Genomic DNA, 27,962 nt, shown 5'->3' on the forward strand with positions numbered 1-27,962 from the left:
TTATTACAAAAGATTCATTACTCAAGAATTTATTGTGCTAGTAATGTAATTTGTATTGTTTATTTATTATAATTTATTAAACAATTACATTACCAGCACAATAGTTCCCGTGTGCTTATGTGGAGGGCAAAGAAATCTGAGCTGGTGCAAACAATGCAGAACCGTACCTCAATTTTTAATGATATTTCTTTATTTTCTCAATAGTTCTAAAAAAGTTTGTTTAGTTTGAGGTTTAAAAAAGCTTTCAATCTCATATTTTTTTCATCCCTTTTGAACCCCACTGTGTATACCTGCCATTAATGTTCATATTGTAACTAGTGAATTTGGCTGAAGCTATCATCTAGATGTTAAGGCCAACACATGAGAAAAAGAGCAGACCAGATACAGTAGTCAGACATATGCGACATTTTGATGAAATGAAAACAGCGGGACACACAAACTTGCTTCTGATTTGAACATATAATCAAGTTTCGCCCGAACAGGATGAAATGAATACGACAGAAAAGCAAAAAAGCGAGACAAATACCAGACCAACTCAGCAATGCTGAGCTCTCCACTGAAGGAGAAAAGAAAAGCTTTAATTTATTGACTGAAACGCTACACCAGTCATGAAGGAAATGACTTATTTATCATTTTGTCTGACTCCTCAATCTTGGCGTCTAGAGTGTGAAAGGGTCACTTTTATGCTATTGGTTTATTGCTCTGTTGCATTCTTGGGTTATTACTGAAGGAAAAGGGAGTATTTACTACTCAGTGGGCTGTGAACCATATGTGACCCTGGACAACAAAACCAGTCTTATGAGTCAAATTGAGATTTTTACATCATATGAAAGCTGAATAAATAGGCTTTCCATTGATGTACGGTGTTGTTAGGATAGGATGATATTTGGTAGAGATACAACTATTTGAAAATCTGGAATAAAAAAATCCAAATATTGAGAAAATCGCCTTTAAAGTTGTCCAAATGAAGTCCTTAGCATAGCATATTACTCATAAAAATAAAGTTTTGACATATTTACAGTAGGAAGTTTACAAAATATCTTCATGGAACATTAGCTTTACTTAATATGCATAAAAGAAAAATCGATCATTTTGAGCCATACCATGTATTTTGGGCATTTACTAAAAATGTTCCAAAGCCATGATGTCATCAACATAACATGATAAAGTAATGATGACGGATGCGATGATAATCTGTCATTATCATCATCATCCAAGTTTCATACTTTATCCATTTTCAATGTGTCCAAAATGTTCTGGAATGCCAAACAAGAAAAGGGAATAAAAAGGAAACTACTTGAATGGTGAATTGGTGCATGCGATCCTGTAAAGTTTCAGGTATTATTCAGAAAGCTCCCAGTTCTTGAGTGAGTTTTGCATCCTCACTTTTGGACACAGAAAAAATTTGCAACAGCAATATTTGTTAAAGATAGTATTACTTTGTGCATGTAATAACTAATATAATGGAAGATAATAAGTCTTTACACAGAAATGTATTGATCAAATAATACTATCTTTACAAAAAGACTGCACAATAGTGGGCCGGATGGCCGGGTGTGCACAGGATTTTCACACTACAAAAGTTTTTCCTTGTGCCGTGTACAGTGCGCATGTGCCAGGAGGTGTTAAAGGGATAAGGGATGATGTCATAGCTTCACCTGGATCCTTCTGATCCTTTAGTGTTTTTTCAACTTGAGAGAGAGAGGAGAGAAAGATAAAAAGAACGTCAGAGCAACATGAAGATTGATGAAGAAAGAGAGAGAAATAAAGAGAGAAAGAGGAAAAGTGAAGATTCCTCAGGGAATGTTTTCGCTGCTAATTTCACTCTTGATTGCTCTCCAGAGGATCTTGGGTATTGGATATAATTATTTTAATAAAAAAAAACCAATGGCAAACAAATACAAACACTAAGATTTTTACCTGGACATAAAAACATAGCAAGGTAGCAACAGAATGACATACTGAACAGAGACAATAGCCATTTGACAAATTGACAGTCATCATAATCACAAACGAGACAAACTTGTGATGTTGGAACACATAAGTCACAGCTCGTACACGTGTACTATTCTCCTGCTCTCCGGGTAGCTCTGTCACCTGTTGATGTGTTCTGGAACCCCCCAGTGAAACCACCTACCACACCACAGCAACGATACACACTCAGACAAAGTCAAACAGCGAGCAAAGTAAAAATGCATTCAAGTCACAAACATGAGCCTCAACCAAAAGCGAACAAGAGGAAGCTGAACGGATGCATTAGTCATGTCATATTACAAACAGATGAAACATCTCCGCTAAAGAAATCGTAAGTTACATATTCGTTCTCTACTCAATGTCGGTCATCTGTATGGAGATGGTAAAACGATAATTGACAGTTCCGGGAACGACGTGACATGGGAGGTTGATTTCATGGAAGAGGTAGAGAATGATGGGGTGATGGGTTGTTACTCACGGATGGTTAAATCCATCACTTGTGTAGCCAAGGAGTAGACAGGGTGATCATACATTTCCCTCTTTTTTCCTACAGAAAAAGAGGATTCCGGCATGCAAGAATTTGGGGTCAGGAAAGGGGGTTCAGGGTCAAACATGGTGAAGCGATGTCTTGTCTAAAGGGAAGTTCTCATTAAGAAAAATAAAGCAGGTTTTTGAAAAATGCTGAGTAATGCGACATGATTCGATGGCTTAACTCTTAAACCACAACCACTCTTCGGTAGTAAGAAATGTAAATATTGGTAAGTAAATGGTAAGTAAATATTTTAGTAACACTTTAACTTAAAGCTGCAGTCCACAACTTTTATAAAAGAAATCAAATAAATAAAGGGAAACACATTTTTTAAACATGAGAAATCAATGTTTTAAACTGTCTCCTTATTTTACACAGTTGTTTTATTTTTTTACAGTTTGACTTCATTTGACTTATACTTCGTATTTTTCATATTTTTGACTTCAACCCGTAAAGATAAGTATGTAAAGTATCTTGCAATTTTATGTTCAAACAGAGATGGCGATATAGAGACTAAAGTTATGGACTGCAGCTATATGGTTCTATGTTAGTTTAGTTGTCACAGAATTTAATATTCTTGGTAATGTTAACTTGCATTTACAAAATGTACTCTTAGATTCTAATATACGGTATGCCTGTACGTTGTTATATGGCATATTAACAAATATATCTTATAATGTTAAAGTGCATATAGAAATTAATTTCTACAATGTATAGATTAAAATGAACCAAGATTGTTTTACTTTTGTTTTTTTTACAACCGTACAGTAAAGTGTTGCTATATAACAAGTGGAAGTGGAAAAAGTAGCTTTTAAAGGAACAGTTCACCATAAAACAAAAATCCTTTCATCATTTAGCCTAATGTCCTTTTAGCCACTTAGTTTCTTTCTTCCATAAATGTAGACATTTTGGAATATAGTTTATGAATCTTTTATCGTTTTTGTATCTTTATTTAACTTGACAGCCAACACCAATTTGTGTATATGCTGTAGGAAGAAACCCCAACTAAGTTTTCAAACTACATGGCAGAATTTTCATATTTGGGTAAACTGTCCCTTTAAGGAAATGATGTCACTTTATTGTCATCAGGGAACAAGCAGCCGAAGTCTTTCAGAGACTTGTAAACAGACACTGCGTTCTGAAAGATGTCGGCCATTTGTCGCATTAGTATCATTGGTTTGTCACCCTCTTTGAAATAAAAAGTGCCATAACCAATGATCTGATGAAGCAAAAGGCATTCAGAGAGAGACAGAGAGAGTGAACAGAATCAGCTATCACTTTTCATAATCTCAATTTAACGCAACACAATCACCCTCCTCAAAAACAGCCCGCAGTGCCTTTCACCCCTCCGCATGCAGACATCTCTCCTTATGGCCCATCTTTAGCTTCTTTGTAATCCTCCTTCACGCTTGTTGCCCAACATGTTTTTTTTTTCGAGGTGGTACTGCCTCCTCCCCCTGCATTTCACAGCTTCTTTCACTCGCTTTGCTGTAATGTGTTTTCAGCCGTTGACTCTTTCTACCAACACACCTCATACCTTATAATTCGCCCTCATTTCTATCGCTCTTCCTATTAACGGAGTTATTCTCGTAGACTCATTTTCGTCTTCTGTAACTATCTTTCTGTAGCCTGATGTCCTTTCTCATTCTGATCCAAGCCATAACAATAATAGAAAAGAGAATGTGTGAAGAACATTCGAAACAAAAGTCCCTTGTGTCCCATTTTTCAGTGTTATCTTCTGGAACAGATAGGAAATGGTCCTAAGCCGTTTCTTCATGTGGTTTTGAATGCATTTTTACACACAAGTCCACAAAAGGAAAATGGACGAGAAGACATTTAAATTTCTTCGTGAAAAGGAAGAAAAAGGCAGACTTTAGAACTTTGTGACCATAGATTAAACAAGGTAGATGCAGGACAATTGAAGGATGACTGTACTTAAAGTCCCTGTGAACCGGAAGTTGCGATCGTTTTTACTTCCGTATTCTGACACATTTCCGAGTTATAAGGAATTTCGAGGAGAAAATTAGTGGGCGTGGCTTGCGTTTTTCACTGCGAATCGATGTGTAAAAACAGCTGTTGCATTGATTTTGAAATGAAACTGGCAGCAGACTGACAGTTGAAGGGGAGGAGTTAACAGATGCTCCGGCCAAGCCGTCTAATTTACGGCATTTGAGATGGATAGTCATTTCAGGGCAGAGGTGCATTTTCAGATTTTAACTGAAGATTATGAGGGTACATGAATTTTAAAAAGAAAATGACCCACATTGATAAGCTATTTACTATACAATATTTCGTGAAAAAATAAGAATTGTCATTTTTTATTTCACTGGGACTTTAAGTAAAAATTTAATTAAAAAATCCAAACAGGCAAACAAATCAAACCATCAAATTATCAACAAACAAAACAAAATCTTATAGTATCTTACAGCAAAATCTTACTGGGGCAAAGGCAAAGAATCAATTGTTTTAAAAGTATTGCCAAAATATTCCAGCATTTTTGGAGAGAAATGAGATGACCTGTATTCAGAGGAAGACTGTGAGTAGGCAAAATGTTCTGTAGCATTCGAAAAATGAACACAATTATTTCCATTCCATCCCAGTTACTTACCTAAACAAACAACCTTTGTCTCTCACAAAACAAACTGAAATATGGACCACAGTTAAACACATTTGAATTATCACGTTCAAAAGAAAACTGCATTATGAATGAATGAAAAAAGACGGCATTGGTCATCACCTTCAACTGTGGCGTAGTCTGTTATGCGCTGATAGTTGATTTGAGCTGCCTGCTCTAAGCATTTACGAATGACACCTTTGACTTCCTCCTGCGGCACTGGGGTCACAATGTCCTTCATAAGCACCTGTGAGATAACACAAATCAGTAAACAAATCTGTGTTATCCAGAATGAATCAGAATGAGTATGAATCAGCATTACGAAGCAAACATTTGTTTGAAATAATGATGCATGGAAGAACATGGAAACATAAATAAGACGGACTGAGAATAAGAACATCAATTGCTTTTCTTTCGCCTTCCATCGCTGTCACACCTTTGACTATGAATCAATATAAGCGATATGGATATTATTACCCGCTCCAGCAAAGACAGAGTGGCTTTCAAAGCTCCTTCAGGGCGACCGAACGGAAAGCAATACCTACAAAAAAGTAAATGAAAACAGTGTTGAGACTGAAGAAAGTTCTATCCCGTTTTAATTTTGGATTAATGTTTAGAAGACAACAAAAAGGTTTCTACCAGTGGTTTTTAGTATAAAAGTTAGGGATAGGGGTGCGATACAGAAAAATTCTAAATGCAAGTAATAAAATGTCATCGCCTACATGAAAATGCATATTTAGTATAGAAAATCAAACAGGCCCATCATCACATCAATATCATTCATTCAGCATTAAAGGGATAGTTCACCCCAAAATGAAAATTCTGTGTCCATTTACTTACCATCTTGTCATTTCAAACCTGTACGACTTTCTTTCTTCCGCAGAACACAAAAGATGATATTTTGAAGAATGTTGTTAGCCAAACAGTGGAGGTATATTCACTTCTATTGTATAGACACAATACCAATGCACGTGAATGGGTACTGTCGTTGTTTGGTTGCCAACATTCTTCAAAATATCTTCTTTTGTGTTCTGCAGAAGAAAGCAAGTCATACAGGTTTGGAATGACAAGAGGTGAGTAATTCATGACAGAATATCCCTTTAGCATCAATACTTGCACATGTGTATAATTGGTATATAAGATGTAGTGGCTTTTTTAATAAAACCCTTCCGTCTACATACCTAAAGTTTGTGATCTGATTTTCCAGAAGAACACGTAATCGTTCTTTGATCTCCTCGAAACGCTCTTTTTCCTCCACCGTAACCGTTCCAAGACCATCAGGCCTGTTTTACAAGCAAAACATGACATTGCACATCGGTTAGGATTCACTTGAAAAAATATCAATTCTGAAAGAAAGTTTATTTATTAACCCCCCTGACAAATAAAATCCATAAACAACTAATGATGACACCGTGTTACTACATTTTGAACGGCCTGCAGTATATACCCGCTGAAAGCAAATCAAACCACATTAACATTTCAGTAAGCCATCATGCGTGTAACAATAAAACACAATAAAATACAGCCCTGGCACACTGAGTCCAAGGAGAACATCTAACCAGGAGCTATGTCTGGCTTTCTTAAATCTAATACGGTGGCTATAAATGTATTTGTACCCAGCAGATGGGACCCTTCTGTGATACTCGTGGGGGAGATGGTTTCCAAGCCATTTTTTTAAATTTACAGCTATCGATGTCACAGCACTCCACTCGGGCATCATATTACATTAAAATACATTTAATACACACCCAGCCGCAGAACAATCATAAATATACCTTCAACAAGTCAGCGGGAACAGAATCATAGCTTGTGAATGGTTACAACAAAATATGTTATACGAGTGCATGTGAAAGCGCTTCTAATGCTTAAAGTCAACATGAAATCATTGACCAATCAGCATCAAGGACAACAGGTATCCATTTTGGAATTCAAAATATGCCACATTACAGACAAAAAGGGGTAGTGAACAACGTTCCATGTTGACTTATTGAGTTACGTATTAAACCAATCATTAGACACATTTGCTTATTACGGATATTAAGTATAGGATATGATGCGAGTATGTCCCCGATAAACCCTCTTACCTTGCACATTCAGGGGCCAGTTGTGTTTTACATTTCCTCTTTTTTTTAGGCTCCTTTTTCCCTCCTGGCTTTGAGCCAGCCCCCTGTAACTCAGACCCCCTCTGACTATCAGGAACATGTAATGAAGTGAGCAACACAATGAGATTTGGAAAGTAAAAAAACTGAAAGAGAGAATGGAAGGTGTAGTGGTTGAAAGAATACTGCTGAGGTTTGGGAAGTGAAAAGAAATGATAATGATCGAGAACAAAGACACAACAAAATTTGGCAAAATTATAAAGAACATTCACGGGAGAAAAAAAACGCTTAAGCAAAATCAAAGTGCAAAAATGGGCTGATGATGTAATCCGCCTTCTTTGAAGCTACATCTGTATCTTGACCAACGCTGTGTATCAGTGCATTGGATGTCCAAACAGTCGTGTGATTTATATTAACATTTAACGTGAAGATGTGATATGTGGTACCTGTTGCCATGAACGTGGGACGCACAAAACGCGAAGCTGTAGTGGAGCAGCGTCGGGTCGATCATGTGTCCCGCGTCCGCCCTCTCCAGCAGGTCACCGAGGTAACACAGATGTCTGTGGCACCCTCTCACCCCATTCCGAGCGCAGTATTCATCCAGGACAAACACCTGACCTGGGCTAAACCATCCCTGGAAACAACAGAGTGGACAGTTTGGAATTGTTGGAGTGGGTTCTTTGTCGTCACATTCTTTATTAATCTTAATTTAAAGGGATAGTTCACCCAAAAACGAAAAGTCTGTCATCATTTACTCTCCCTCAAGTTGTTCCAAATCTGTGTACATTTTGTTGTTCTGCTGAACACAAAGAAATATATTTGGAAGAATGTTTGTAAGCCAACAGTACTGGGGCACCATTGACTTCCATAGTAGGGAAGAAAACTACTATTTTACTACTAGAGCTATTTAGTTTCCCACATTCTTGAAAATATCTTCTTTTGTGTTCAACAGAACACATTTTATACAGTGTTGGAACTCACCTGAGAGTTTTTTTATTTTTTGGTGAACTATCCCTTTAAATTCTAGCTTTAGAATGCGTGGCATGCTGTTTATCCATTAATCCTCAAAAATATTTTTGTCTTATTTCTCAGTCTGTTAAAACAAAGTAGATTTTAGGTACCTGTGTTTTTGCTGAATTGCATACATCATTTTTAATAGAATAGAATATTTAATAAAAGAATATTCAAAGCTATCTAAATCAACCTTTTTGAATGGAACTAATAAGAACGTATAGTATGGGTTTAGAATGACATAAAAAGTAAATTATGACAGGAGTTTCAATTTACTTTGAAATTTATTTTATTTCAATACTTACCAAGCATGCAAAGTTGTCATTTAGCCTGTGGTCCAGCGTGAGCCTCTGCACCATCTCAAACAAGGAGGCATGATCAAAGCTACATGGGTTAGCTGAGATAAACTCATCCATGCCATGCTTCTGAGCTCTGTCAGCGTCTATCCAGCCAATCACGGGAGAGGGGGCGGGATCAAGGAGAAGGAAGTTAGCATACAGTAAGGGGAATGAGTTTTTCTCCTTTCAGCACAAAGCTAAATGCCTAAGGAAAGTTGTCTAATGGCAAATCAAGAACATTGAGCTTTCACATTGTCAACTTGCAGCAGAAGTCAAGCAGAGTTCAATTGGACCTAGCGATGTACTGAGCGGTAACCCTCAGCTCACATTCAGTCTGGATGTGCATGCACGAGCTGGACTGTGCGTGATCACTTCCTGTTCTCGCAATCAAAGCGCTTGAACGTACGGCAGGAGGTGGCGGAATTCCAAATGATGAATTTGAATTGGTCTTTTACATGAACACAATAGATTCTGCCATTCGCAATTGATTCATGGGGAAGAGAGAAGATGGATTGTGTGCTCGTGAAAATACAAAAGCCAAAATTTCAAGGGCAAAATGTTAGCTAATCATTATAGTATTATAATAAACCAAATTTATTTGTTCTAAAGTGATCTAATACTAGTAAAGCAATGACTAAGATTTCTATGGGCCATCGATGGGGTTCATGTCATAGTCATGATAATGAATCAAGTTTGTGCAATTTGTCTACAACTTATGCAATGTGGTGGCATCTGAGACCACTAGTGTAAAAGCTTGTGTTTTGCATTTTTCAAAATACAAATGATATTATCTGCAATAACAATTTACATGTATCAATTTGAGTGAAGGTTTTAAATAAAAAAAAATCTCCATAATTTAAATGTTTACGTGTTCTCAGACTTTTCCACCCCACTGTGTTAGCTGTGGAGTAATCGTGTGGGAAAAACCTGGACTTATTCCTAAAAACTTCCCCCAGATGAACGACTTCATTAGTGAAGCAATGATAGAATCTAAGTCTGTGCAGTGATGATGTGTTTTAATGAGGGAAGAACGTGGAGAAAAATGTGCATCGTGTAACAGCATGATCGGGGCATGTGTCGAGATAGTGACATGATGATCTCTCACCATTTCTGTGAATGCAAAGGGCTAAATTAAGTGCTTAATCTAATACAAACACATATCGTTTGGCGCTGGATCAGGTTGTATAAAGCTTCGCTAGAATTATAGACTCTAAAAGTTTGGACAAAAAGAAAGAGGCACAAAAAGGACGAGTAAAAAATATGAAGAACTGTGAGGAAATGAGGTAGATAGAGAATAGACAAAGGACGAACTTAATGAGTAGATAAAAGATAAACATCAGGTAAAAAGGCCATCTGTTATGATGGAAAAGAATTAAGAAAAAGTAAGTTTAATAGATAACAGAATATGAGCTTTGGGAACTATGGAATCGAAAGGAAATAAGAAAATTATACCGGTGGCTTAAAAAGGTGTCCTACTTAAAGTGTACATGCGTCTTTTGCATTTATTTCATAATTACATTTATTGAAATACTAATTCCACAGTGAAGCACCATACAGTTTTAAACTGGATTACGTGCAAACCATTCACATAGGAATGCGGCCAACAGGGATGGAAATACTGGAGGTTACGAATTTGTTACTCTAACTCATGTTCTTTTTGATGTTTATTTATGATATTTCGTTAAAAATGAATGTCTGTAACATGCAGGGCAACAGTGAGACATTACCACTGTGCTTTGCAATAACATGCAAATAAAAGGAACAGGAAAAAATTAGAGCGAGAGAAAAAAAAATGTGTCTATCCATTAGCATTCCATATTTTCTCTTAGCATTTGCAAGTTGACAATACTGGAGAAATAGTTCAGCGTGATCATTAAGGCTGCCGAGCACACTGACAAGCAAGCCACCTCGGTGGCATGCTAACAGGCTAGCATTACTGTTCTGCTGCGGCTTTAGCATGAAGCTAACAGAGGCTAAAAAGTAATTCATTCATTCTCTGGAGTAAGAAAAAAGTAAGGAAATGAACTTGTCTTTCCATCAGCATCTGAATGGATAACATGACATCAAAATGCTCACCTACTCAAGCAGTAAGGGCAAAACACACAGGTGCAAATGGACTAGATCTTTTGCTAAATTCTACATTGCATTTAGGGTCTACTTCACAGAGGCCCATATTCTAGACTAAACATATTCAGGAGTATTTCTTGGTGAGGAGGGACGGCAGTATATGCCCCTTCACATTAGCATTCAGAATACTCCGCTTACATATTTGCCAACTCTTTTAAAGCAAGTTCAAAAATAAAGAAATAAGTTTCAAGGCAACCCTCAAGAGTAAAGTTCATACAGTCAAAAATGTACAATGCTTTAACAGACGCCTCAGCGTTACAATGAAAGACCCCATGAAAATACTTTAAATTTATTGTGTTTGTTGATGCGTTTAGGTACAGTAACATGTTAAAATGTTTGCACCTTTTTGCAAGAGGTTTTGCAAAATGAGCCAAAAATATCTTTGGTCTATTATCCCAAAAGAGAAGGACTATACATTTTAAATGCATATCTGAAAATATGCTAAGCATCATATTTCTCAATGTTTAAACTTTTTGTCAACACTTTTCACTTTCATGAACGCAAAATAGTTTTTTTATTCCATAGGGTCTTTAAGACAGGCTCAAGCTTTTCTAATTTAAAATAATAATAATATTTATCTTCTTATTTGATTTATTAAACAAATCAATCGTCCATTTCAATTGTAAACAATACGACAATATAAACCCCGTCCTTTACTCTGAGGGGTCTTCAAAAGGTCTTTATATAGAGAAGGCAATTATGCAAATAAATCATAAACCATATTAACTTAGCTAAATGATAAATACAAACGCACTAACTTACATGCAGCCTAAACCGGCAAGAAAAATGAAAGTTTGTAGTTTTATCCTCAAAAAAGTTCAACGGAAAAGTAAATAAATCTACTTGTAGGTCTAAGGCATGAGAAGTGAGATTTGAAAGGAAAAGAAAAAGAACTCCAAAAAAGGATAAAAAGAGCACATTCAATTGGTCAGATAATGGTTTTAGGATTATCTGACTGGTGCTAGCTAACAGGTTAGCACTTACCCTTGAGTCCAGCTAGAAGACAGCAGGGTAAGAAGGGACAAACCAGAATAACATAAAGACTAGCAACAAGGCTGAAGAAAAAGCAGACACGAAAACCCTGACTCCACTACAGCTGCAGGACTAAAGAAGGGTACAAGCAAAGCATGAACGAAGAAAAACGTAAAATACAACCACCTGTACTGACATTTAGTGCAGCCTGAACTGGTGGTTGAGAGAGAGAGAGAGAGAGAGAGAGAGAGAGAGAGAGAGAGAGAGAGAGAGAGAGAGAGAGAGAGAGAGAGAGAGAGAGAGAGAGAGAGAGAGAGAGAGAGAGAGAGAGAGAGAGAGAGAGAGAGAGAGAGAGAGAGAGAGAGAGAGAGAGAAACTATTTTCTGATCTGCTGCAGATGATTTTGACAGGATTCTGAGCTTCACGCAGGTGCACTGGAACACTAATATGATGTACATCAGACTACACTCCATCACTAATACATTTACTAACACTGTACTGGCAAATACACTTACCTTCTGACATTAAGATTTCAATGCTGGTTAAATGTGTATTTGATGCCAGTATCAGCTTCTAAACTGATTCTATGAAGGTACAGCATTCGGTACAAAAATGTAGTCAAACAAGTCAAAATTATAAAGTAATTGTTATAGAACAATTCAGGCTGCCAGCCAACAATATCACTGTCTGCAAAAGTACAAAAACAAAGTGTTCAGGTATTATATTACATTTTTTTGAAGTTATTATGCACTTTGTATTCAATTGGAAAAAGATTGCTTAATGCATTCGTGTAGTACTTTGCTTATTTAATTTTACAATTAAAACATTTTCATAGAACCTTCATAGTATTCTAGAGTCTGCAAAAACCTTCTGCAGCAAAGTGCTGTGAAGTCTACATGTGTGTGTGTATGTAGTTTGTTGTATTTTCCACTAGTCTGTGCCATTCAAGACCACCTAAGGGTGTGTTAAGGTGGAGGGTGAAACATTTACACAACGTAATAATGTTTCAGACTGAAGAGGGTCTGTGTTACAGTGAAAACAAATTGAATGGCATCTGAACTTGTGAGGGAATCATCTGACCACAAGAAACATTCACAAACGGGACAAAATCAATGGAAACACAACACAGAACCTCTAGCTTTAGATTTTGTTTATGCATTTAAAATGTATGTTACCACTGGTTGAATGTATTTTGAGGTGTATCAGTTACATTGCTATGGACAGATGCGGAATTAGATGCACACCAAAAGACAAGATTCTGAATAGCAGGATCTATTATTATTTATTTACACAATAATGTAAAATACTGTTTTATTTTGTGGAAATAATGTTTACTTTAGTAACAGTTGGTTCAGTTGTTGGTGAGAACTGTGGCACAATACTGGCTGAATCGTATTTCAACGCAATGCTGCGTTTTAATGTTAATAAAAAGAGAGGCTTCTTTAAAAATAATGACACCATTATATTATTTTTAGAATGTGGGGTATAATTCATGATGCAGAAAGTAAAACAATTTCTGTATAAATCATAAACCATTTTTTGTCACATTGATTTGAATGCAACTCTACGTGAAAATATATTTATGAACGATTTACACAGACATTTGTTATTTTAACTTCCCTGGCTGAAAAAGTCCTACACGCACGTACTAAGGCTGTCAAGATTAAATGCGAAAAGGGAGAAGCCAGTGTTTGAATTATTGGGTTGGGGGATGCGAGACCCTCAACTAGCAGTCATAGACCCCCTAGTTATCTCTATCTGACCTTAAAAAGTAAGAGCTACCCAACTGCACTGTGAAGCATCATTCACATTTACTACAGAATTTGTTAGTACAGAATTTCTAATGGGAAATATACCAACATGCTATTAACTGTAAATATGAAACAAAATGACATTTATATCTCTCAATCATTATCACTGAGCTGTTCCCAAAACTAAAGTATTATAAGTTATATTGACAATACAACCCTACATGATAATACACAACAACTAGAATTATTGTGTACATATTTACATATTTATTTTGCACATGCTAAGAATTATTTCCCTAAGAACAGAACAGATATATATGTGTGAAGTTTCTACTTAGTTTCTAAGAACTACTAGCTATGCCATTTTCTATGAATTACTTTCTTACAAATTGGGCCCCAACACCCCCCAAGACACTTTCAAACCCTGGAAGAAACAAAGACAACATCGAATCTACCAAACTGCTTTACACTACACATTCACTCTTACCTTTTAGAACGCTGAGTTCAAGGTGACATCACTAGGACATCATCAGTTAATAAGCAATAATACTTTGTACTTAATTTATGGCGTGGTGTCACTAACAGACGGTCCTCAGTAATTATTTTGTGGGATCTACTATGTGACTGAAATTATGCTGTCACAAAGACAATGTCACTGTGCGTGAGTGGTTAAGGTTGAGGGCTAAAACATAAATAGTCACCAGTTTACAAAAGGTTAGCCTTGCTCGGTAATTAATTTACTCGCCATGTCAACTTCATTGAATATTTATGTAAAAATAAGAAAAAAACATAAGGGCAGCTTTATTTGTTTTTGACTGACTGTAACGTAATGCTTTATTTATATGTTTACTTACAGAACTGAGAAATGGGGGCATCCATCTGTGCTGAAGCTCCGCCCTTAGAATTCAGTTTCTGGACCTGGGTGGGCGGGACGGGTTTGTGTGATTGTCCAGTTGCCCGATACATGGCCTGCACCCATAGGATGCGGTCCTGCTCATCATCGCTGGCAAAGATCACAGTGTCGCCCTCCTTCACTGCGTTGAAGAATGTCCGGCCTCCGTCTAGACCTGCGACCATACGAAAAATAACTTCAGCTTGGGCTCATCAGAGGAGGTTGGTAGTGATAGCAAATGATATCCATTTGCCATCACAATACCAACAGCTATTATAAAAACAAATGTTAGGCATGCTGAGTAAAGGTACGAATGTGTGAGTTTTACCTGGCTGTGGGTCAGTGTAGTCCACAGTATAGCCATCCAACTGAAGCAGCTCCTGTGGTTCTGACTTCTTCTCCCGATAGCTGCACATGGCAAAGGTGTACTGACTTACCTATAGCAAAAGAGATGCACAAAACGAAAAAATATTTAAATGCTTGAATCGATTATGCAGACAAAAACATGTTTCTACATTGACAGCCACTGAAAAGTAACCATGTATCCGCATAAAGAAATTTCAGTTCTCATACAAACTAATCATATGACATGTATTGCAGTAATCCACACAAAACACTGATCCATCTGAACATACCTGGACCAGAACGAAGAAGCGTTTCTTCCAGCGTTTCCAAACATTTTTGCCAACAGCCCATAAATACCTAAAAGAACAATCACAGGTTTCATCAACACTGCAATTTATTCATTAAAAAACCCAAACCATGAAACAAAAACAATCACACAATTCAAAGGTAAAATGCCGTGAAGAAAATATGATGTCATGAATATAATATAATAAAAGGGCTTATTAAACTCATCATAAAAGCTTCTCTAAGATGAATGAAGAAAAGTTGAAGAAACATGACAGATAATGCATTTCTTGACCTTTCAAACATTTTCTAATGACACTGGAGGAAGGAAAGTGGTCTAAAAGCAGCGCACAAAGTCTGCTTGACCTCCAGCAAAACTCAATGAAATTGGAATCTCTTACCCACAAGCCTTCATGTTCTGAGGCTTATCCATGCGGACAGCGAGTTTGATCTTCAGATCTTGATCAGGGCAGGCCTTGGTCACCGTCATCTTATGCAGCTCTGCCTGCTTTGGGCTGTTTGGAGTCGGGTGAAGTACAACCTAATCATTAAACATGAAAAAAAAAAAACACAATCAAATGACCACCATTAGACCAGACAAGTGTAAACCCAAATAGAACATTTATAAGTGTTTACCTACCCATTTTTATGTTTTTGTAATGTAAGGAACACTTTATAAGCCTTATCAGCTTGGCTGGTGACTGTTAATTAGGTGATGTAATGCTCACTTAGTGGACACTTTGTAGATAAGGCAGAGGGCACGGCCCTAAATCTGTACAGTCAGATATTTTTCTCTTACATTTTAATTTATGAAATTATATTTAATTTATGAAATTATTTATGTCCGTGCTTGAATCTTAACGTTTGTATAAAGGTCCAAATGCATACATTTATCATGTAATCGTATAGCGAGCGTCTGAAACTTATCTAAATCATTTTCACACACTCAGTAACCGGATAAAGAGGTTGAGTGGGTGTGGGAAAATATCCCCAGTCTGTGTGTGAGCTGATAATGCCATATTACTTCACCAGTCAGCGTTTTGCGCGAAATTCTCAACACTCAATTAATTTTGGCTCATGCCTCTGTGTACCGAGACTTAGCTGCTGTTCTTCTTTTGGCACCTTATTAGAGAGTTTCTCTCTTAGTCTCCACTGTGTGTTTTTCATTCTGGTTTTCTCTCTCTCTCTGATGAGTTGGCGTAATCTTTTTCTCAGCAGAGCTAAAGTCTTAGAGATGCCTGCCTGCCTACCTCAGCCTTCACAGAGACACGTTTATGAAGTCTGAACCAAGCATCTGGCATTAGTCACAGTCCAAAGACACGTTAGCGGATCGTAATTAAAGGACATCCGGGATCTATCTATCTATCTATCTATCTATCTATCTATCTATCTATCTATCTATCTATCTATCTATCTATCTATCTATCTATCTATCTATCTATCTATCTATCTATCTATCTATCAGAAAAGTCAAGTTAGGGATGGGCACGTGTACTCGGACGCGACAGCGACGATCGATGATGAAAACGATGATCGTTTCACTTTGATAAACCTGACGAAAATACAGTCAAGTGCAAAATGTGGCAAGCGGCATACAAAACATACAAATGTACTACAAGTTTTATTCGTTATCATCTTACACTGTCTACACCGCACGCGAGCGGCACTGTGCAACGTGGCAAAAGCAAAAAGAAACCGAACAAGTGTCTTCCCGCTGCGTCCAGTGGGCACAGAATTTCTATTTATAATGGGTTCTAGTGTTATATTCGCGGAGGAGGGCTAGCCTTTTCAATCCATTCCCATGGAAGCTGATCTCGCACGGCGCTCGCGGAGCAAAGCTAGCATTCCTCTGCTCCGCGTGCGCTCAAATAAGAATGGATTAAAAACGCTCGCCCTGCTCCGCACCAGTATATGTGGACACAAAATGTCAGGTGAGACCACTAAGGTTACTATCAGACAGACAAGTCAGACGAGGGACACGTCACGCCCCCTCTAATGCCCCGCCCCCAATTAATCAGTACTCGTTTTTCAAACCTGTCCAGCAGGCCCGGATTAAGAACTCAGAGGCCCCTGGGCACAAGTGTCTTATGGACCCCCCATACACACACATGCGCACAATAAAGTTTTAAATTAGCCTAGGGTACTATGTGTATGAAACACCTCTATGTTTCAGGATTACATTTTTATTTTACAAACTATGATCACAACCTGAAGGACAATATCAACACCTGTACACATCCTCCATCATACAGGATTTACAACAAGATTGCAACAAGGCCTTCCTGGACCAGCAACAACAATATTAAGACCTTTCCCTGCATACTGTAACTCACTGCCATATTCAAGCACACACTACCACACCTCAACCTTTTAATTCAGTTCTATCAGATTCTTCCATAATTCAACAGAAACATGCCAGATTCACAAAACTGTTCTTAAGAGAATATATAAGAACTTTCTTAAGATAAATTACAGAAAGTTCTTAAAAATATTCTTAAATGCAATTCTAAAATATTTCCATCTTCATTTTTTCAAAGACTAAACGGGCAGGGCAGTCTTTGTCAATGATTATACTACAAGAGTAATTTGTCCATAAACTTTATTTGTGTAACAAGCACCTCTCCACTCACGTTATTATGTAAGCGTGTAATGTGTTACAGTAAACGACATTAACAAGTATTATAAGTATTCTTTAGCATATATACAGTATTATGACATCATCATATTTATTTTTTAAACATTTTGCAATGTATGTAAAAGCACTGTTGATTATCTAATAATGAAGGCTAAATATTGGTAAAGTAAGGCAATTACTGATCAACATTATATCAATATAAAATAATTCACAATTGGCAAGGAAACACCACCAAATAAATGTAAAAAACCTCTAATCTTTTAAGATTTAAGACAGCCGCGAGGGTATATCAACTCATTATATTTACAACAATAAAATCGTTCTCATTGACATATTTTCAGTTTCTGTTGTCAGTTCATGATGTGACATCATCTAACAACTCACAATAAAAAGCGGCGATTTCGACTATTTGTTCTTTCACACAGCCTCATGGTAACCATGTGCATATTTACCGATGAACTTTGTTCATATTTATATATCATATTTATATATCCAAACAGTCGATAACAGTAGCCGGGTTTCCATCATGGTTTTATTCGCATTTTGAAGTTTCGCATCAGACACGAGTGATGGAAACGCCAAATTTCGAATTAAAAACCCTTAATTCGCAAAAACATTTTTACGCTCGCTTGAGGTGGTTTTTTCATTTTTGTTAAAAAGGGTTAATGCGAATAATAGGAGATGGAAACGCATTTGCCGAATAAATTCCTCCAAAAAGTCACGTAACTGCATGAGACGGCCGGTGTAACCTGACTAACCAGAGTAGGCTAATGACACAGCATCAGAAATGTTGTGATGGTCATTCTTAAACGCCTGAGCAAAGTCGTCAAGTATTTCTGTAATTGCCTCTTAGAACTGTCACGACTGTGTTTCCCGAACAGCAGGTATCCACAAAAGCACCGCATTTATCGAGTTTTCTAATCGTCTGTTTGCGCAAGTATTTGAAAACTATTATATTCAGTGGCTTCTCTTACTTTTCTTACTGATATTTAGTGCCAGTTTATTAGGAAGTGACGGTTGACTAGTTGGATGGAAACGGTGCTTATTCGCAAATGTTTTATGCGATATTCCAATTTTGCGCATAAGCTAAATTGGCAACTTTGGATGGAAACCCGGCTAGTGACAGGTTGTTGGAAACGCTGTTTTGTACTCATTTTATTCACGAGTTACCTGTCGTATGGTGCTGCTTCTTCCTGCCGGGAAAGAGAGACCTCGCTCTCGCGGGGCAGCACTGGCGATATTTTCCCACTGAATGAAAGCTAAGGTTTATCCGAGAAGTCGCTAGATTTGTGGCTATGCGCTTCTTCTAAACAAAAGCCGCTGGAGGGCTCGTAAAAGTTATTAAATCAAAAGACAGACTTCCTAATTTAGAAACACTGTTTTGTGTGTGCACCTTCATGTGCGCGGGAGAGAGAAGCGCACACGGCAGAATGAATATGGCGCTGTTATGTGAGAATGTTTTCCCTTGCATGGGCCCCAAGCGCGCATGGGCCCCTGGGCCTGTGCCCATAATGCCCATTGGATAATCCGGCCCTGCTGTCCAGTACTCGAAATGAAATATGATTAAAAATGCCCATCCCTAAGTCAAGTAAAGTAAGAAGTGTTGAAAAAGTGTTACCCTGCCGAGCTCCTTGTCCTCCAGGGCCAGTACTCCAGTGCTCTCTGTGAAGAGTTTCACTTTGACTGCTGGCAGAGGGTGTGTGGAGGTGAAGTCTCCTTGAGTTCCCCAGCTGTGAACACACATACACAAACACTGTTCACATCTTTGATTCATGGCCTTTTGCACTTTTTTTGCACTGTAACACACTTTTACTCTATCTCACACACAGATAACCATACTCTTTTTTTATGCTATCACCGCATGTGGATATCTCGCGGCCCCTTGTTTTTGTTCTGTTGCGTTTGGCGGTGAGACAAACACTCTCCGCAATCCTGCACACCCACACGACGGTGCTGATGAAATCTTTCGCTAACAAATCATTTGATAAGGTCAGAAAACTCCAGTAACGTTACTGAATGTCAAGTGCATGCGAGACAGACGGACAAGTAAAATGTATCATTTGAAGTTTTATACAAAGTACGTTCAGCAGATGGATAGGCTTTGGTGATTACAGGTACGAGATTCGCCCACACAGCGGACAAGGCTGACATTTGAAAAATAAACAAATAACCAAGAGAAGATTTCCAGAGTTTACAGCTACGCTAACATTTATGCTAGAGCTGTCACGATATCAGATTTGAACTAACATTACACGGTTTTTTGGTGGTCAAAAGTATTCACGATAACAACATTCTGGTGATCATGATATCTATTGAATTTAAACAATTAAATATTGCTCAGTTAAATTAATCTGTAATTTTGTTAATTTTTTTGTCGATGAAATAAAACACGAGTATAGGAAGGTGTAGAGAGAGAGTTTGTAACTATTGTGACTCTTAAAGGGGTAGTTCACCCCGAAATTCTGTTTATAGTTGCTCACCCTCCTGACATTTTAAACCTGTATGACTTTCTTTCTTCTGCAAAACACAAAAGAAGACATTTTGAAGAATGCTGTTAACCAAAAACGGTTGGTCCCCATTGACTTCTATTGTATGGACACAAATTTTAAACGGGTGCTGAATAATTTATAATATTATCATAGAGTATTAACATAAATTCAATAATTATGGTTTTAATATCATGGTTATTGTCAATATCGGAATATTACATTCCATATTATTACACAGCGCTCTGGAATACTTGATTCTGACTTGGTATTTGCAACATTGATTCTAATTGTCTAGTTCAGTGGTTCTTTTTTGTTGTAAGGCCCCCTTTGTGTAGAGTGCATTGCTTTGCGGCCCCCCAAATAAAGACTTATAATCTTAAACTTAAAATTTTAATTAAACCAAGAAAATATTCAGTTAAACAATGATAAAACATCAATTATTTTGGTTGGTGGCGTTGTTTTTCTGATGTTTGATTGCACAAAATGTATGATAAATATCTATATTTCTAAAATGCCACAAAATCTGTGGCCCCCTGGAACCATCTTGGGGCCCCCGAGGAGGCCACGGCCCCCAGTTTGAGAACCACTGGTCTAGTTTACGTCATGTCCCGATCACCCTTTTAAGGTTTATTCTGCAATAAAATCTAATTTTGTACAATACCCCTAATTTGTGACACCCCTAATTTATTCATTTATACACCACTTTTTGCTGTCTCTGTAACCATGAATTGTATCTGTCTTCACTGTATTGCTTCATAATACTGTGTTTGTATGGTAAAGCCATTTTAAAGATGAACTATAATAACTTAAAGTGATGTGCTGCAGCTCTGCTTTGCTTCAGGCTTCCATACAGCATGTATTGACCGCAGTGGAGGAATCAAACTCAAAGAACTCAAATGTGCTTTACGTGATCGTATTGACAGTGTAAATATGTATACGTAAGAAAAATATATGATACAATAGTATCGAAACATTCACCTAACAAAACATGGATACACTCTTTCCCCTTCACACATGCATAGTGAGGGGTACAGAGTTGGCCTACTAAAGCTGGAACACGTGACCCGATCCGCTACCGTGGAAACAGGCTGCACATTTCAGAAGCAGCAGTCAAATGCGACAGATCAGAAAGTGGGGAGAGAAAGAGAGGGGGAAAGGAAGAGATGGAGCTGGTGTCAGAGGTAAATCTGCTATGTGTGGTGGGAAGTGTGATATATCACAGAGACAAGTGACAAATTCAGATTCAAATGATGGGTGAGCACAATCGTCAATCTGCTTGACAACCACCAGGGGGCAATAAACAAAATGCCTGGGCTGTGGAGAATAGATTGAGACCATTAGCAACCGCCCTTGCAAAACTGTTTATCTGCGTAAAACTTGTGAGTTATATGTGTCATTTGCATGCGAAGATATAAGCTTGTAAGGAACATTCCTCGCCAAATGTCTGCCAGAGGTTTGCTTTCTGAATATTTTATAAAGCTGAGTCAGCCATCAAGACAGATTATATTCATAAACTGCTAAAATTTTTCGTTTTCTGGTCAAATGTACTGTATGTATGGTTTCCATAGAGACAAAGTAGTTAGCATTCTACCATTGCTAACGGCAAGTGTCAGAAGGTTGCTGATGTTGCACATGGCCAGGCTTTGCTGAACTGTGTGTACAGTATTTGTCAAGCCCAGGGAAACATTTTTATTACTCGAACGTTGTTCTTTCAAAGTGTGGAGGATTTCATGAAGACTTTTATGGAGATTCATGATTCTTTTAAGGAACAATTTTGTTCCGGATTTATTTCCTAAAGAAGTAGACACAAACAAACAGACAAAAGTGTGTGACATACAAGTGTGGAGAGCTTCATATTAAAATCTCTGAATTATTTGCAGGTATCTAAACAGATTTTGTGAGATTGTATAGATCTTTTCCTGTAATGTTTTGAGTAAAAAACTGACCGTAGTACATCTGAGAAGCAGTAAAAAAAAAATTCAGCTCTCATTTATCTTATAGCTGTGTAAGAGAAACAATAGAGATATTAAAGAGATCTCATTTTAAATGTTTCCTAAACTTCTGATTGTTAAACTAAAAAAGAATCGTCAGAAAGTCAGATTTGCTTTTCCTGTTCAGCATCTTCTGCCATCCACAGTGCTCTTAATCTCTTTCCATCAGCATGTCTGTTTGATGTGACACATTCTTGTGTGTCCATTAGCGCTGTTATGCTTTGCCAAAATGAGCCAATTCTCCCTGTTTCCAGCCGGCGATGGCAGCATGAATACATGAATACAGACTGAGTTCTATGACTCACACTCATGAGGCTTTTATAAGAGCTAAGTGATTTATTCTTGAAAAAGAAGTGAAAACTGAAATTTGAGAAACCAAAGGAGCGCTGAATCAGAATTATGGATACAGAAGAATAGAAAGGCAGAGAAACTGATTCAGAAAGAAATTCAGGCCGGGCATTACACAGAATATTCACAATACTGTGTGAATATAACTATATTTTTTGGGGCCAAATTTTGTATCAATTGAGCAGTTTCTTGTTTTACGACACTAGCATATTCAATTATGATTTTAAGCATCTTTAAATTTTAACTTCAACATCGCAAACAATGTGCAAGTTAGTAAGGTCAACGAATTGAGGAATCAATTCAAAACTCATTCATTTGCATCATCAATCCAAAATGCTGTAAGCAATTTGTCATATATTAAAATGTTTTAGTAAAAATGAAATCCATGGTAAATGTTGCTACTATGCACTGTACTGTTAGGAAAGGTCCCATTTGTATTTTTTTGGAGAATCTATTGACAGAAATGCATTATAATATACATAACTGTGTCTTCAGAAGTGTATAAAGACCTTATATAATGAAGTGTTATGTTTTTATTACCTTAGAATGAGCTATTTGTATCTACATATACCGCGGGTACCCTTGCATGGAATTCACCATGTTGTTTTTACAGAAGCCCTAAAGGGACAAACTGCTCTACAGAGCGCTTTTCATGAGTATGTTATCTCCTTCGGCAAAGAAGCGAAAACAGCACTGCGGGAAAGAAGATAGAAAAGAAACAATGTCCTTCACAAAAATGCCTCATTCTAAGTCTTCCTCCTTTGCGGGCCATGAAGGTGACCTTGTTTATAAAAATGTATCCCCATCCAATGACATAATGTGTGTATGTGTGTGACTTTGCACAGAATCTAAATGCTAATTCTCACGTGACGTCATTATTTTTCTCTCTCTCTCGAACCTCCACTGGGATACGCACTCCTAATCAGTTTCTTCACAGCTGATTACTTTTCCGAGAGTACATGGAGGCTGTGTCTCATATTCTGTGATTCTGTTCTCTCTCTCAGCCTACTACACCCCCCCGCTCTCTTTAGCTCATTGTAAATTGGCATCTGATCCAATGATGGAACGCAGGGTCCAAAAATAGCACCACATCATGTGCTCATCCCTTGAGTATCAGCCCCTGGCCAAATAAGATGAATTTTACTTGGAGGACATAGAACCTGAAACTGTGTTGTCATCGTGAACCGTTCCATATTATGGATTGTCATGGCTCTGCTTCATTTAGTCATGTTTTTCTTGGTCCTGTAGCAGAGCCACAACAAAGCCTTTGGTTATGTGTGGAGAGAAACATATTATTGTCCTTTTGACAATAATATACGTTCTCTCCAGTGTCTCGTCATTGGCCCCGCCCCTCTCGTTTCTTGTATTGCTTTCCTCTCGTGTCTTATGTTCCACACCTGCCCTCGCTCGTTATCCCTCGTTTGTCTTTCCTATATATACCCTCTTGTTTCTTTGTCCTGTGCTTGTGCGCGTGCCCGCTTGTGCCTCGTGTATGACGTTGTGACAGTGTGCTCAGTCAAGTCAAGTCAAGTCAAGTCAAGTCAAGTCAAGTCAGTTTGTTGTTTTTGTATTGTTCTTGTCGAGTGTGATCCCGTTTGTTCCCTGCCTTAGTTCAGTTATCCCCCATCGTGGGTGTTTTGTTTTGTTCCTTTGTTTTGTTAAAACCCCTTCATTGCCACTGCCTGACTGCTATTGGTTTCTTTTCACGCACCGTCGTGACAATGGATGTTATCCATACCGGTAATGTTAAGGACTAACAGGTATGCATAACATTATGACTGGTATTGTAAAGCAACACATTGTAAATGCAAAATGAGGGCATTGAGTGTTCTACAGAAGTGTTACACTGATACATAATATAACTGATATATCAATATTTGTTCATATTTGACATCTGATATGACATAATCTGATAACCCAACAGAAGCAATATTTTGCTCATGTCTTTTCCAAAATTTACTGTAATATCTTTACTGGTCTTTAAAGGGATAATTCACCCAAAAATGAAAATTCTGTTATAATTTACTTACCGTCTTGTCATTTCAAACCTGTATGATATAATTTTAATTTCTGGGTGAACTATCCCTTTAAAAGATGCATTTTGGTCAACCACTGCTAGGCACTGCAACACATACTGTACGTTATATGTAATATTATAACAATATAAATGGAATTAGCATCGGTCTATATAGTCCTCAATTACAAATTAACCTAAAAATGACAATTAGAAGAAAGAAAATTGGTTGGCCTACGTTGGTTTGGAAGCCTCAGCCTGGTCCGTCTGTAGCTTCTGTCCGCCTTCCACCTCCATTGTACAGTACACAATGCGGTTGGGTGCCAGCGACTTCAAACCCTGAACCTCCATAATCACCACCTGCACAGGAGGAACATTCATCCCATGAAGAACATTCATCTGGTTTCCACTGGCAGGTGTACTTTGTAGCACTACAGTACTCTATGTTCCCCTTGCTTTTACATTTATTAAACACTGTTTCTGACACTCATTGAATAAGTGTTGTTTACATCTGTCCTGAATCAATCCACACACCCAGAGCACCTGTAACTTCTGCTACAGTAGTTTATGGCTCCCCAAAACAAAAGAGACTCCAAAGACTCAAACCCAGCCAAATCTATAAAACACTGTCACATCTGCCTCTGTGGTTCCTAAAGCTCTGCTACATTATTATCAACTGCCCTGAAAGGGAGCTAGCTCAGGGTTGTATAACTAAAGCAAAACCTTGGACCTGAGAGCAGAGATTTCTCATTGGCATTCGATATTCTCTGGGATCATTTATCAAAAATGCAGTACTGTATAACCCTTTTTTAATATGCCGCAGCCCTTTCTGTCTGCAGACTCCTATCTATAATTTATGTATTAGTAAGACTTCAAACCCCGGAAAAGATTAAAATCTCACAGAGCCATGTGTTAAACTAACAGTGCAGCTGGTAATATTGCTATATTTATCACTCCTTCACTCTCTAATTTTCTATCAAAGCTCCGTTAATTCAAAACAACGAAAGGCAACCTTTAGACTGCCAACGGATATTTACTGTACGATCTGACGGTCGAGGTTAAAATTGACATTATGCAACATGTATGAACACAAGCTCTCTGTGATCTATTACAGCAACCATTAAAACTGCATTTATTGTATTGAAAAGACACAATTTTTTCACATTTTATATAACATGGGCTACAGACATTTATTGACAAATTGTTGCTCAAGTCAGCCCATTTACAGCACAGTACAAATGACTAAACACCAGATAAACCCAAACAATAATTGAAGGTGAAGTGTGTAATTTAAATAAAAGTTGGTTAAGCCAGAAGCTACTATCACATAAAACTGGTTGAACTATTTTAACATTAAGAATTATGGGCAGTTGACAAATATACTGTAAATGTGTCAGCAAAAATTTAGAACTAAAAAACTAAAGATGAATATAAATCTCTCTTATGCTATTTTATGTTAGAAATATTAGTATTAATAATATAAAACTATATATTATCAATAGTTTGTTTTCTAATTTTTTGTCACACCATAGGACACATGTACGGTATTTGTCAACTACCCTTGTACACATCATAAAAAATGAACATTCTCATAAATTACTCACTGTCATGCCATCCCAGATGTACATAACTTTCTTGTCTCATGATGAAAACATATATACATACTGTAACAAATAGGGCTAACACGGTACCATAAACATACAGTATCATACGCTACTTTACCAGCTGAGGAATCAAGATACAAAGTAGTATCACGATACTGTGCCAAGTTCTTAATTAAAATCTACAAAATGAAACAATTTTCTTGAATACACATATAGGCTACACAATACAATAAACTAAATGAAACATTTTTTATTTACTATAGAAACTATTATAATGTACTAGGGCTGCACTAGGGATGATTATCATGGTTATTTTGCTCAACATTTTAATCGCGATTAATAAACACGGTTATTTTGTCAGTTCAGAACTTTGGTTTTTAATTTCACTTCAGCATGTTTATTAGGCCTATACTTTACAGCCAATGAATAAGTTTTAATCTGCTGCCATTGAACTTCTTCAACACCGTATTTCAAAGCATGCAATCAATCATCTAAACATTCCACCACAAAAATGAACATTTTGTGACCTTTGAAATGAAAACTTGCTACATTTTCAATTTCTTGTTTTTTTTTAATAAATCATTACTATTGGTCACCCTTAATGTTTCTCTCTGGGTTTTGCAAAAAAGTATGAAAATAGTACAAATGCAGTGAAAAAATGTTGTGCTTTTTATTTTTCCTTTAAAGTGGAAGTTTTAAAGATAAAAGATTTGCGATGATTTTCTGACCTTATCGGGAGTTTTATGCTTGCTTTTAAAACATTATTATCACAACGATTATGCTCAATTAATTGTATGAAGCATAAATCGTTATCGCGATTAAAATACGATTAATCGTGCAGCTCTATAATGTACACTACAATATTTTGTAGTATTAACTAGAGTAGTTGATTAAATTGTAGCAAATACTGTAGTATATTTTAATATTTACTGTTAATGTAAAACAAGAGTGTCAAGAATTTTACTGAAGTTAATACTAAAGTACACTAGAACATTTTCACATGGAATCTAGTTCAAATGTGCAACAAATTTAATCTAAACATGTTTATAAAGGGAAATGTTAGGCTTACTTTAAATGTGAAACTAAAACGACCAGTTGGTGGCGGCAATTTTTTACTGAGTCAGTGAATAGGGAGCTGCAGAGATGACGTGTGTTTGTAGGCCAACCCGGAAGTTAGCTCTGCAGTGGTTGCCTCGACAGAAAGCCTATCAATTTTTCCATAGACTTTTGCAAGATTGCAAAATATAAGCTCTGTGATTAACAAAGGTTTATGATGTTTACACGTTTTGTCTATCAAGATAATCTTTACAAATTAACACAACATTTGTTACTTCTGAGGCCGAAATACAATCGGCAGAAGTAAAAAGCTAACAAGATGCTATAAACGGACTACACCAAGGTCGCTCGATATCAACGTCACCACCACCAAGCCTCCGACAACTCTTTCAAACTTTATAAAAAATGTGTTCAAAAATGTGTTTATTTTGGGCGATTTACCAAAAACGAATAAAAAAACCCCCATAGACTTTGGAGCGATGGAACCGGAAGTGCTAACTCGCTTCTGGGGTTTGTACTTTTACCGAAATGCCCATAATGGGAAACTCTAGTCGGAGTAAGAAATGTAGTTATGGTTACGTACTCCCACTGGAGTTTCCCATTATGGGCATTTCGGTAAAAGTCTTCTTTATAAAAGAAAAACAATCCTACGAATCATTATCTCATTCGAGTCGTTCAAACACGGATTCATTTATGAGAGAAACACCACAAAAAGGCAGATTTAAGTGTTAAAAAAGAATGTTAATGCACACATGCAACATTACTTACGGTACTATGATACTACCATTTAAAAATCAAAACAGCATTGCAGGTAGCTATAGTATTTTGAAGCTTTAGCATCGTGATGCTACCGTAGCAAGACACGCAACATCCAATGAGATTTAAAGT

The 27,962-nt window shown here is 37.2% G+C and overlaps 1 protein-coding gene across 14 annotated transcripts in view; it reads right to left on the reverse strand.

The window, feature by feature from the left end:
- cadpsb (Ca2+-dependent activator protein for secretion b) overlaps positions 1-27,962 on the reverse strand; it is an 81,156-nt gene that overhangs the window by 16,528 nt on the left and 36,666 nt on the right. For 5 of the 14 annotated variants that reach the window (XM_057338338.1, XM_057338339.1, XM_057338333.1 and 2 more), the window contains exons 6-18: positions 24,653-24,774; positions 19,191-19,302; positions 15,339-15,478; positions 14,943-15,009; positions 14,636-14,744; positions 14,270-14,482; positions 11,677-11,688; positions 8,533-8,669; positions 7,663-7,850; positions 6,299-6,400; positions 5,595-5,658; positions 5,241-5,364; positions 2,453-2,521 (exon numbers count right to left, since the gene is read on the reverse strand). In XM_057338338.1, coding sequence (XP_057194321.1) covers positions 2,453-2,521; positions 5,241-5,364; positions 5,595-5,658; positions 6,299-6,400; positions 7,663-7,850; positions 8,533-8,669; positions 11,677-11,688; positions 14,270-14,482; positions 14,636-14,744; positions 14,943-15,009; positions 15,339-15,478; positions 19,191-19,302; positions 24,653-24,774 — 1,459 coding nt within the window. Of the gene's footprint in view, positions 1-1,658; positions 1,692-2,452; positions 2,522-5,240; positions 5,365-5,594; positions 5,659-6,298; positions 6,401-7,662; positions 7,851-8,532; positions 8,670-11,676; positions 11,689-14,269; positions 14,483-14,635; positions 14,745-14,942; positions 15,010-15,338; positions 15,479-19,190; positions 19,303-24,652; positions 24,775-27,962 lie in introns of all 14 variants that reach the window. The other 9 variants (XM_057338340.1, XM_057338330.1, XM_057338334.1 and 6 more) reach the window with 4 other exon arrangements.

Source organism: Triplophysa rosa, linkage group LG7 (genome assembly GCF_024868665.1).
Source record: "Triplophysa rosa linkage group LG7, Trosa_1v2, whole genome shotgun sequence".
Taxonomy (NCBI): Eukaryota; Metazoa; Chordata; class Actinopteri; order Cypriniformes; family Nemacheilidae; genus Triplophysa; species Triplophysa rosa.